General features: G+C 41.1%; 1 protein-coding gene across 1 annotated transcript in view; it reads left to right on the top strand.

Annotated features, from left to right (window-relative positions):
• The window catches only part of TINAGL1 (tubulointerstitial nephritis antigen like 1), an 83,401-nt gene extending 70,508 nt beyond the window's left edge, over positions 1-12,893 (top strand). Inside the window, exons 9-12 of the mRNA XM_073615412.1 lie at positions 1,928-1,973; positions 2,743-2,866; positions 10,195-10,240; positions 11,527-12,893. Coding sequence (XP_073471513.1) covers positions 1,928-1,973; positions 2,743-2,866; positions 10,195-10,240; positions 11,527-11,670 — 360 coding nt within the window. The 3' untranslated portion in view covers positions 11,671-12,893. The remainder of the gene's footprint in view (positions 1-1,927; positions 1,974-2,742; positions 2,867-10,194; positions 10,241-11,526) is intronic.
• Positions 12,894-13,561: the final 668 nt, after the last annotated feature.

Genomic DNA, 13,561 nt, shown 5'->3' with positions numbered 1-13,561 from the left:
TGTGAGTAGCTCTCACTACTACTGTGATCCTCGTTTACTTCAAGTCCCTTGCCAAGCAACCACCCTGCATAGCTACCACAGGGGCTTCCACACTTGGCACCATTCAAAGAATGATTTGCATTTTCCTAATGAATGAAAGGCATTCTCTGTTTGGATGAGGTGGAGAGGCGGGGGGTGGTGGTGGTGGTGGTGGTGGGGGGGGGGGTTGACATCGCAATCTTTACCTTGTCCAATTAGAGAACACCTTGTATTCACTGAGAAAAATAGAAGGTGTTCTCTGACTGGCTCACATGTCGAGTGGGTGACCCCCTATGGTTGCTATGCAGCCACTTAGTTAACAGCAAGAATTACTGTAGAAGCTGCGGCTGCTGCAGTGATTCTCCACTTTCACAGGGATCAGATATGGAACGTGCATACCTACATTGGTCCAAAGTGGAAACTGAGATGTAACTATGCAAAATAAACAATACCTGGAATTCACTTTAAAAAAAGGCTCCTGATTATTGGAACATGATTTTCACTGGGCACCAGGATCACCAATTCCTGGGCACAGTTGGCTACAGCAGATTCCTGGTCACATTTTTTGATCACTTCTTTCTAGCCTTGGCATTCTCCTATTGACCAACAAATGCAATGAGGCTGCATTTGTCAGTAGGAAGACATGGAGTGTGCTCTCTTAGGAGCTGTGGTTACCCATTCAGGGTTTTAGGCTCCATTCACACCCGAGCGCATCGATTTATTGGCGTTTTCTGGCATTTTTAAAGTGTTTTTGCAGCTTTTTACAAGCATTTTTAAAGCATTTTAGAAGTGTATTACAAGCATTTTACAGCTTCAAACATTTTTGTTTGGCCAATAGAAAGCACTAGGGGGAGGAGAGGATCAGGAAATTAGGGGGGAAGAGCTGCTATTTGAGCAGGAAACGCTTGTAAAACTCTCAGGTCAGGCATGTCTATTGATATCTATGGGGCCAAAACCGCTTGTAATCTGCCAAAAAGAAGCTAATGTATCTTTTTTGAGCGACAGGTTTTTGTTTCAGGCGACAGAAAGCTCAGATGTGAAAAGGGGCCATTGGAATGAATGGGATCTTACTTGTTGAGCATTTTTAGAGCTACAAGCTTCAAGCAGAAAATCACTCAGGTGTGAACGGGGTCTTATGTCGGGTACACACTAACGGAATTCTCATCGGAAAAAGCTATGATTGTTTTTCCGACGGAATTACGCTCAAGCTTGTCTTGCATACACACGGCCACACAAAAGTTCTCTGAACTTTCAACCATCAAGAACGCAGTGACGTACAACACTACGACGAGCTGAGAAAATGAAGTTCAATGCTTCCGAGCATGCGTTGAATTGTTTCCGAGCATGCGTGGTTCTTTTGAATTGCATACAGACGAACGCATTTTCGGATAGGAACTTTTCCCTACCGAAAAATAGAGAACATGCTCTCAATCTTTTGTTGGCTGGAATTCCGCCAGCAAAAGACCGATGGAGCATACACATGGTCGCATTTTCCGACCAAAAGCTCTCATCGGTCTTTTGCTGGCCGAATTGTCGATCGTGTGTACGCGCCCCCCCCGCTTCTATAACTTGAGTCACTAACCTGGCATAAGTATGCAGAGAAGGAATTCTTATCTGCATGTGTCTCAGGTCAGTGACTTATATTAGCTCCTATATTTCTCTCGTGACAGATTTATGATTTATTAGATATTTTATGATAGTTGTTTAAAACAAACAAAAAAAAAAAAAGATCATGTATTGAAGCCTTTGACCTTGCTAGTGGCCATTGAGGCCCCATCTTATTTGGGGGTCAGTAGGAAAGTGCAGCGGGTGGGAGAAAGCAGACTATAAAGAATCTGTTTGATTTCCATAAATTATGACATTTGCCGCATTGATGTCCATTTTAATAGCTATATTATTATGCCTGCAGGAAAAAGAAATAATGAAAGAAATATATGAGAACGGTCCAGTACAAGGTACGTAGTACAGGGGACCTGCTTTTACTAAATTAACCAGGGGAGCATCTGAACACAATAATATTCTCTCACTTATTATTTGACTAAAGGTTTTCAATCCTTTCTTCTTGCTCAGCTCCTCCATAGTAAATTTCGTTGTCGTAATATAAATGTACAAGCATGCAAGTCTCTGTAGAAAAAAATTGATCACGCCATGTTATACACACATGTTGACAGCAATGCCTCTTATTCTCTTAGGCATCATGCACACGGACGTTTTTACAGCCGCTTTTTTGAGCATTTTTTGCAGCTTAAAAACGCCTGTCTATGTTAGTCTATGGCTTCATGCCCACCTAGGCGTTTTTGAGCAGCAAATGGCATAGGCGTTTTTAAGGTGTAAAAAAATAACCAAACTAGTGGGTTCTGAGAGACGTTTTTCAGCTGTAAAAACGCTCTAACGCTAATAAACGCTGATAAACATTGATAAACACTCAAAAACGTCGCTCACCAACATTTTTTAACATTTTTGGTCCATTGAAAAAAAAAAAAAATTTTGAAAAAACAAAAACGCTAAAAAACGATAACGCGCAAAAACACTAAAAAACGCTAATAAACGCTAAAAAACGCTATTGCAAAAACGTTGAAAAAAGCTGAAAAAAGTTTAAAAAACTCACTGCAAAGCTACTGGCGTTTTCATAACGTTATTTTAACGTCCAGTGTGCATGAGGCCTTATTCTTAACCATCCATGCTGCCAGTATAACTAATGTTTCAAATATCTTTTTTTTTTAGCTATAATGGAGGTGCATGAAGATTTCTTTGTGTACAAAAGTGGAATCTATAGACACACACCTGTAATGGCAGGAGAACCAGAGCTGTACCGTCGTCACGGGACACATTCTGTAAAGATCACTGGGTGAGTAAGGGATTAGACTGGCTAAGCCTGGATGTTTATTACATATATGGAAAAATATAGGCGGGTATTAGCATACTGTCATAAACATACTTGCATACAATAAAATACTCTTTGATTATAATCTATTGCACATGCCATTGATGCTATAATAACAGTAGAGTTTCCACAGAAACTGACAAAACCTGCAGTGTACCAGTTGTAAAAGATTCTGAGCTCTTGTATTTAACTTTGTTTCTTTTTTTTTTTTTTGGGTGGGGGGGTTTGCAAGATCAAATGATTTTTAAAGAAATATATGTTAAACAATGATGATTCTGACTGTGTTATTAAATGTGTTTATTATATTAATTTCCTTTTGCCAAACACTTACTGCTTAAAAGGAGTCATACTGTGGACCCCTCCATATTGTTAGGTTAGGGTGTCTGTTCTCTTTAAAGCGGAGTTCCACCCAAAAATGGAACTTTCACTTTCTGGATCCCCCCCCCGTGTCACATTTGGCACCTTTCGGGGGGAGGAGGGAGCAGATACCTGTCTAATACAGGTATTTGCTCCCACTTCCTGGCATAGATCACCGTGGTGATCGTGGTGACCTACGCCACTTCCGGTGCCTACTCTGTCCTCCCTCGCTGTCTTCTGGGAGATAAACAGGTCCCAGAACAAAGCAGGGACCTGAGAGGACGTGCATCGCGACTCGCGTATGTGCATTAGGGAACCGAGAAGTGAAGCCACACGGCTTCACTTCCTGATTCCCTTAACGAGGATGGTGGCGGCAGCAGCCGAGAGCCGATGGACAGATTGGCTTCGGCTGCCGACATCGCGGGCTCTCTGGACAGGTAAGTGTCCATATATTAAAAGTCAGCAGCTGCAGTATTTGTAGCTGCTGGCTCTTCATAATTTTTTTTCAGCGGACCTCCGCCTTAAGCTATTAAAGTGGAACTTTACCCATAACAACTTGATAAAAATAATGTTCTTTAGCAAGGAACATACATTCCACATTAATAATTATGCTACCAAAATGAGTGTGTGTTGTAAATTGCCTCCAGCATGGCTCCTGTTTCTTCTTGCTGGAGGCTGCCATTTTGCTGAAGCCCAGAGCATCTGAACAGCAGTAAATCTTTAGGCTGCCATCAGATCTGCCTTTACAAATTCACTGCAGTAAGTTCAGCAGGAAGACGACCCACACCACCATTATTGGAAGAATCAACAGGTATGCGACCGTAAGATGAATGGGAGCAGAAATGTGGCTTCCACATGAAACAAAATATCTAACTATTGAACTGGCAATTTTTGTTTTTGCATTACATTTTAAATGCAAGTACTTTACAAAGAGCATGTAGGCTTTAGATATGAAACTATGGTTTTAGATAAGAAAAGCTGCCACTTCTGCAGACGGGATGTACATCATGTGCTGTTTTTCTAATACATGGAAATGGCTTTGGCCCCTGGGAGTGATTGAGGAAATAGACCAGTCATACCAAACTACTATCTACTACTACCTATCAAACTACTACAAACTACCACCACACTACGTTCTCTGTTAGTCTCTAATGCACACTTTACATTACATAAATAATATGTAAAAATCATTGACTTGGTGCAGTTAAAACATACCGGGTGTGTATAAAACCTGCTTAGGCTCAAAATACGTCAACATTTTTGCTTAACCACTTTAGCTCTCATACCATATATACTTCCTTTAGATCAGTTCAGTTTATACATTTCTGCCACGAGTCTGTACATAATTTTTAAAGCAGAACTTACTTTTCGTCTTGCAACTTTTTTTTTTTTTTTTTTTTTTATGCAAACCATAGACAAAGCATAAAAAAATAAAAATTAAAAAAAAGCCCCTATAACAAAAATGTTGAGACACTGTGTAAAATCTACATCAAAACAGAATGCAATGATTTACAAATCTCATATACCGTTATTTTATTCATAATAGAACAAAGAAATGATATCAAATATATAATTTTACAAAAAAAAATAAGGTCATTTTGAAATGGATGGCAGCAACACGTCTCAAAAAAGTTGGGACAAGGCCATGTTTACCATGGTGCTGTCCAGTGTGTCACTGTGCAGGTGCTGATCAATCAGAATTGCTCTGGTATATCCCAGAAGCGCTGCACAGAGAAGAGGGAAAAGAGTGGGGATTTCAAATCTCCAGACTGCGGGACTGGCTGCGTGGGCACTGACAGTTCACCATCCCTGAAGGTAAGTGGGTAACGGGTTGGGGAGGGTGTACGATGTTGGTTCACCTGTTTTGTTAAATTGTCAGGTTGCTTTAACTAACCTCATTTGCAAATCCAAGCTCATCCACTTGATGCTCAGCTGAATGAAATAGAGTACATATAAAAATAACAATGTTACTTTGTATCACTCTATCTCAATGAACAGTGTTTATATACGCTGTGTCAGACAGACATTTTTTGACAGCAGCAGCTTCTACAACTGCTGTATTTACACAGCAATTCCCGACTAACATTTTGAGAGTGAGGAATTGTCTGCAAATACAACAGGGGTAGTGTCAGCGGGGTAGAAGGACAGGGCTTGCTACATATGCCCTGTGTACTTTGGTGAAACTATTGTGGGTATGTGTAACAGGCTGAAGGTCCACAACTGGTTAAAAAAAACACATACCTCCCAACTTTTTGAGATGGGAATGAGGAACACCTATCAGCAAAAGTATGTAGGCATAGGACACACCCCTTGCCACGCCCTCTTAAAGGAGAATTGCACAAAAAAAAAAAGTGCTTTTTTTACCATTACTATTACTTTATATTGGCTTTTGGAATTTACAAATGCAGCAATTTAGAAATCAGATGGAGTGCATTTTATATACTATATAGATCAGACCAAAATGAGGGACAAATGAGGAGGAATGAGGGACAGAGGGACATTGCTCCAAATCAGGGACAGTCCCTCGAAATCAGGGACAGTTGGGAGCTATGCTAACATAAAATTGTGCATATATGCGCTATAGATACAACGCACTTCAGGAAAAAAAAACATGCATTAAAGAGGAGTTCCCATTTAAAAAAAAATAAAAGTCAGCATTTACAAATACTGCAGCTGCTGACTTTTAATAATCGGACACTTACCTGTCCCAGGGTCCAGCGATGCAGGGGATAGAAGCCCCGCTCATCTCCCCCTCTGTTCGGCGGCGTCGGCATTGCAACTGTGGGCGCCCGGCTGTAGCTTCACAGCCGGGCACCCACTGCGCCGTGATTGGCTGCTCAGTCATCTGGGACCTGTAATGTGTCCCAGATGATTGACAAGAGGGAGGGGGCAGAGCTGAGCCCTTCCTGCACCGAGGGGAAGTGATGTCACCAGGCCAGGCACTGAAGGAGGCAGACTACGGGGAACCCCCTAGCAACAGCCATTTAGAGGTGAGTTTAAAAAAAAATCCAATTTTTTTTTTTTAGGCACATTCATGCATTTTTTTTTTTTTTGGGTGGAACACCACTTTAAGGAAAAAATATACACAAAGGGCAAAACTGCCAAGCTTTCAACATACAAATATCTCCCATATTCGTTTTTTACACAAATATGTCCCAATCTTGTCACTTGACATGAAGTGACATTTATTAATGTACTAGGCAAGGAAAGTTCACAGTAGGATATAAGCATAATGCTACTGTCCCTGAAATCTGCGGATGGGAGAGGCAGGAAGCATCAGAGTAATCTCACGGGCGGCCAAAAAGGACATGCAAAGTCTTGAACTGAACATTATGTCCACACCAAGGAGACTATATAACATCCTGCACTGCCCTTTCTATGTTGGGCCATGTCAAAGGTATCATGTCTGGCTGGGAATAGTAGGCACTAAAATAGAACAGGTAAAGAAATACAGAATGATATCATGAATGTGACAATGCATACACTAAACAAGGGAAAGGCAAAGCGGTAAAAACATTCATGGTATTGTTATACTAAAAGAATTAAAAGGGAAGGTACAGGAGCTAGATTACTATATATTGTCTAAAAAGATCTTGCTCGTTTCTAGCTTCAGTCTCAGCAAATTCCACACTGGCTATTTACTTAGGAATGTTCTCTAATGTTAACTCTGTCCCAGATATTAGACTGACCTCAAGCTGTGCCTGTCCCCATAGTAACACAGCACCCAGGCATGGTACTGTCCAAGCATTAGCATAGACAGGGCCATATTACATTTATAATTAACCATAACCATAAAATATTCAATGAGCGTGCCATCAGACAGAATTTTTTAAGCTTTTTAATGAAAATAGAGGCCTCTGTAAATATGTGGAGTGTCACCAGGTGAGTAGTCCTGCTCATACATAGCTGACAACTGTCCCTGATATGGAGGGACTGTCCCTGATTTGGAGGGACTGTCCCTGATTTGGAGGGACTGTCCCTGATATGGAGGGACTGTCCCTGATTTGGAGGGACTGTCCCTGATTTGGAGGGACTGTCCCTGATATGGAGGGACTGTCCCTGATTTGGAGGGACTGTCCCTGATATGGAGGGACTGTCCCTGATTTGGAGGGACTGTCCCTGATTTGGAGGGACTGTCCCTGATATGGAGGGACTGTCCCTGATTTGGAGGGACTGTCCCTGATTTGGAGGGACTGTCCCTGATATGGAGGGACTGTCCCTGATATGGAGGGACTGTCCCTAATATGGAGGGACTGTCCCTGATTTGGAGGGACTGTCCCTGATTTGGAGCAAAGTCCCTCTGTCCCTCTTTCCGCCTCATTTGTCCCTCATTTTGGTCTGATCTATATAGTTGTATATAAAATGCACTTTTTATCTATCAAAAAGTGTTTTCCAGTGCTAAACCTTTCATCTAATTTCTAAATGGCTGCATTTGTACATTTTAAAAGCCGATATAAAGTGGTAAAAAAAAGTCCTTGTGGATTTAATTAACCTTTTTTTTGGTTAATTCTCCTTTAAGGGGGTGTGGCAGGGGGCGTGTCCTATGCCTACATACGTTTGTGTGTAGGTGTCCCTCATTCCCATCTCAAAATGTTGGGAGGTATGCTCATACACAATTCATTTATGGCTAATACAGGCCACCAGTAAGCAGGCGCATACTACACCTACCCCTGTACCTAATATATATACATACATAGTTATAAACCAAAAATACATATGAACAGTGCAGCAGTACAAGAAGAGGTTTGGGCAAATTTGTTAACCTAAACTCAAGGCAAAGAAGAAATTCATATAAGGTTGCTCTCTTACTTGCCAAATGAATTTGTATTTCTGTCCATCCATTCCTGAGACTTACACAGCCCTGCCACACAGCACAGCCCTGCCACACAGCACAGCCCTGTTGGCAGGGAAGAAAATCCGATTTTTCACTGCTGCAGCTCAGTAACATTAAGGTTCACACCATTACGAATTGTGGGATCCCCACATCTAATTCGCAATAGCAGATTTTGACCGGCCCTCTATGGAGCCGGTTCACATATCTCCGCAGCAGGTCCGGTGCGTTTTGCAGAAAAACGCTGTGCGTCTTTTGGTCCGTTTTGGGTCCAAATTCAGCCCAAAATTCAGGCTGAAATTCGACCTGAAATTGTGAACCAGCACCTCAACGGACCCCTGCTGTGAGCCGCATGCGGCTCATGTGAACCGAGCCTTAAAGGTTATGTTCCTCCCCCAACCTGTGACTGGGCAGCGAAAGAAGAAGCAGCAGACTGATGAGTTTTTCCTCTAACACTCTGCTCTCTCCTCCTACCAGCATGTCCCATGCTACCACATGAGTACAGCAGCTCAACCGATTGACTCCCTGTGCTCCTTTTCCCCTCCCAGTCTGAGCTCTTCTGTACACTGGATTGCAAAAGGCAATACCAAGTCAAATTCAAATACTTACACAACTTGCATTAAAAAAAATTAAATTTGAACTTCAGGAATCTAGCTACTTTGTAAAGACTGCAGGCATACCATGAGTTAAGTCCAACGAGGTGCCGGGCACATCATAGAGTCATCTCTATTATTTACATCTGACAGGTTTATTGTTCTCCAGGAAGATAACTTCCAGAGCTCCCTTGCCCACTGTGGTCTCAGCTCCATCAAGAGCAAGAGTCGCTGGAGGTGCTATGCCCACCTCTCTTTCTGCCTGTTCACAGAAGCCTTTGTAGTATGTGAACTCAGTCACAAAATACAAAGGCTTCAGTGAATGGGCAGCAGAGGGGAGGAGCGGTCATAACTGCTCTGTGCTTCCCTTCTCTCACAGTCGGAGTGTATTCTCTGAGAGTGCAATAAATCTGTCACATATGAGTAATAGAGATAAGTCTCACAGGTGACATGCACCTAGTTGGATTTAACTGATAGTATGGCTGCACTTTTTGAAAAGTTGCTAAGTTTCTGGAATTCAGCTTTAATGATATTTTAAAGTGGCTGTAAACACTTACTTATACCCAGTGAAGTAACTGGCCTCAGGTGATACACAGAGATTAAACCAAGCCTCCTACATAAGTTGTACCTGTCCATCTGCAGTCTTCTCTTCTCTACACCTGTTCAAAGTGCCGAATTACAGTATAAAGCTTGTCCGGGAGTTCAGAAAAAGGGGGGCGGAGAGCTGAAGTCACATTCTGCAGAGTGCAATCTGGAGAGCTCTGAGAGCTGATTGGAGGGAAGAGACACACCCCCCTTCACACAGGTACAGAGCTGAGGCTGTCAACTTTAAAGCAGAAGAAAGCAGAAAGGAGATAGAAATTAGTGATGAATGAACTTTGTATAAATCAGCCTTTTTCAACCAGGGTGCCTTCACGTTTCTTCAGGGGTGCCTTGGCAAAATGCCTAAAAATTGCCCCAAACTTGTATACAAGCCAGTGGGTGAATGGAGCCTGCCTTTTAGTTACACAAAGCGAGCAGTTTTCTGTGTGCACCATTACAACCTTCCAGCCGCCTGCGTCCTGACAACCAATGACGTCATTGGTTGATGAGGGGAACATCAGGGTGCCTGCACAACATCCTCTGCCCCTCTCCATCAACACTGGGGTCAGCTAAGAGAAGATTAGGGAGAAGAGAAACATTGGAATACTAATCATTACCGGTGTGCAAAGGTGTATTTGATTTGGAAGAGTAAATCCCCTCTAACATTGGGTGTCCTATTTGTGTGAATGTTGCTTTGGTTTCTAAAACGACTTGTTTTTTTTGTTTTTTTTTTACATTTTAGAATGGGGTACCTCGAGATTATGCATAATTTTCAAGGGTGCCCTAACTGAAAAAAAGGTTGAGAAACACTGTTATAAATTATTCATTTACCACTCAAAGCTACAGTATAACTCTGCAAAATATGTAGTAAAAATGGATATTGCTTGGAATATTTTTTTTTTGTATTAAATATTGTCTTTTTTTACCAGGTGGGGGGAAGAGTTGGCACCCAATGGACAGATTCAAAAATATTGGGTAATGATGCATTTATTTCATTTCCTTATGTTTAGGCAAGGCATAATAAATATGTGTGCTACAGTATTATACTGCTTAAAGGAATCCTTCTCTGAGTGAACGGTGTAGGTTGCCATTGCTGCTGCTTTACTTTAAAAATCATAGCTGCCCATATGTCATGCTGATCACTTTTTCCTTAAAAAAGGAATTCTACTTTGATAGCTTATATATACACCATATTGTCAAAAGTATTGGGACGCCTGCCTTTACATGCACGTAAACTTTAATGGCATCCCAGTCTTAGTTCGTAGGGTTCAGTATTGAGTTGGCCCACCCTTTGCAGCTATAACAGCTTCAACTCTTCTGGGAAGGCTGTCCACAAGGTTTAGAAGTGTGCCTATGGGAATGTTTGATCATTTTTCCAGGAGCGCATTTCTGAGGTCAGGCACTGATGTTGGATGAGAAGGCCTGGCTTGCTGTCTCCACTCTTATTCATCCCAAAGGTGTTCTGTCGGGTTGAGGTCAGGACTCTGTGCAGGCCAGTCAAGTTCCTCCACCCCAAACTCGCTCATCCATGTCTTTATGGATCTTGCTTTGTGCACTGGTGCGCAGTCATGTTGGAACAGGAAGGGGCCATCCCCAAAATGTTCCCACAAAGTTGGGAGCAAGAAATTGTCCAAAATTTCTTGGTATGCTGATGCCTTAAGAGTTCCCTTCACTGGAACTAAGGGGCCAAGACCAACTCGTGAAAAACAATCCCACATCATAATCCCTCCTCTACCAAATGATTTGGACCAGTGCACATACCAAGGTCCATAAAGACATGGATGAGTGAGTTTGGGGTGGAGGAACTTGACTGGCCTGACCTCAACCTGACAGAACACCTTTGGGATGAATTAGAGCGAAGACTGCGAGCCAACATCAATGCCTGACCTCACAAATGCGGTTCTGGAAGAATGGTCAAACATTCCAATAGACACACTCCTAAACCTTGTGGACAGCCTTCCCAGAAGAGTTGAAGCTGTTATAGTTGCAAAGGGCGGGCCAACTCAATACTGAACCCTATGGACTAAGACTGGGACGCCATTAAAGTTCATGTGCATGTAAAGGTGTCCCAATACTTTTGACAATATAGTGTAACTGGGGCATAAACAACTTTATGCAATTGTTGGTAGTCACTTTCAGTTTTTTTTTCTTCTTTAACACTATTTAGCACTAGTATAGCGCACATGTAGCATGTAACCTACATCATCTCCCTATAATGAAGTGTGTGTTCCTGATCTGTTCTCATCTCCTCTTTCCTGCAGCTGGCTGCCAATTCATGGGGCAAAGACTGGGGAGAGAGCGGATATTTCCGCATTGCCCGCGGTGAAAACGAGTGTGAAATTGAAACCTTTGTAGTAGGAGTGTGGGGCAGAGTCAGCATGGAGGATGTTGCTCGTAGAAAATGAGGAATTTCCCAGGCTATAGGACTTTGTGGATTTCTAATAAGCAAACCCTGGTTTGTACCTTGCTTTTTACCTCCAGTTATTTCCACAGCCAGTGAGCTGGATCATAAGGTCTTAGGTGGGTAGGCATGTGTGTTCTAAAGTGGGGAACTGAGTCTGTACTATAATTAAGGATGAGGTAAGTGTATGTGGGTGTTTTTATTAGTAATAGGACATCTTTTGACCTGTACAGCGCAAAAAATATCTGCAACTCACTGAACAGACATTAATGGCCAGTGTTCACTACATAACGGCACTGATATTTTTACCATGTTTTCATTTTTGAAAGGGTTGGGTGAATCACTGGCATATACTGAACTTGACTTTAGTTCAGTTTATAAAATGTCAGCACCACAATCTATGTACTTTGAATTTCTACTGTTTCATGGGCACTTTGTACCTTTTTCAAATGTGTTATCCGTATGCTGGACCCTTCTAAAGCTACAAACCCATTTTATAAACGTCCTATGAATCAACAAAACTAGTACCGCAACTCAGGGCGAGGGCAGGATGCAGTGAGGTACTTAATGTAATTAAGCTGACCCAGTGGTGCTGACACAAGGAAGATTCACAGCCTGTGGCTTTGGAAGGGATAATAGTGCAAATAGTCCTATAATCTCCCCAGGGATCAAAAGGGCATTGTTTGGGGCTGTATGAAAGGGGCACACAGGCTTGTGAACCTGTCACAGACAGACATTCCCCGCCAAGCTACAAACTGCCGGAGGAGTGGTAGGCTTCCACCTAGGACCAAAATGAACCTATCTACATACGTATATAGATATATATATATATATATTATGAGAGCTTAAAATGAAGGCCAATGACCTTTTTATAAAGCATATGTAAAACATCCACTGCTATCTGAAGCTTGCTCATTGTAAAACATCATCTATCCCACGCACTGCTAAATTTCTTCAATCCATCAGCCTTAAACATCTTTGGGGGTATTGCATTTATTAAATACATTTACCTTAAACGAAAAAAAAAAAGCCTTTATGAAAGCCCAAACACAAAACTAGAAAATGTGAATTATGTTTAGCTATTTATTGAAATGTTTTTTTTGTTTTTTTTTTTTTATTGAGATTGTGTATATTGTTTTAAGCCCTAATCCTTGTGCACAATAATTTGGATTCCAACCACTGTTACATTTACAACATTCCAGTTTGAATAAAAGTATTTTTCACCAAGTGTGGATAAATGTTTATTCTTTTATTTACCTTTTATTAAGTTTAAGGTTCAACTTTAAAGTGAAAGTGTGAATAGAAAGTGACAAGTGATGGCGCCAAAAACTGTGAATGGAAATGAGTGAAGCTGCTCTTTTAAGAGTGACATACTCTGGATATGTAAAACAATTGGAAAGAAAGGTATTGCACTACCTCATAGGTGATAAATTCATAAAAACATATAATAATAAAGTACAACAACAATCAATAAAGTATGTATAGAAATGTATATATGAAAAAAAATTATATATATATATATATAGATATATATCTAGATATCTATATATCTAGATATATATATCTATATATATATATATAAACAGTGGGGCAAAAAAGTATTTAGTCAGCCACCAATTGTGCAAGTTCTCCCACTTAAAAAGATGAGAGAGGCCTGTAATTGTCATCATAGGTATACCTCAACTATGATAGACAAAATGCAGAAACAAATCCAGACAATCACATTGTCTGATTTTTGAAAGAATTTATTTGCAAATTATGGTGGAAAATAAGTATTTTGTCAATATCAAAAGTTCATCTCAATACTTTGTTATATATCCTTTGTTGGCAATGACAGAGGTCAAACTTTTTCTGTAAGTCTTCACAAGGTTGTCACACACTGTTGCTGGTATGTT

Source organism: Aquarana catesbeiana, linkage group LG02, assembly GCF_042186555.1.
Source record: "Aquarana catesbeiana isolate 2022-GZ linkage group LG02, ASM4218655v1, whole genome shotgun sequence".
Lineage (NCBI taxonomy): Eukaryota > Metazoa > Chordata > Amphibia > Anura > Ranidae > Aquarana > Aquarana catesbeiana.
Note: the sequence above shows the minus strand (reverse complement) of the source record. Positions and strands in the feature narration are given on the sequence as shown.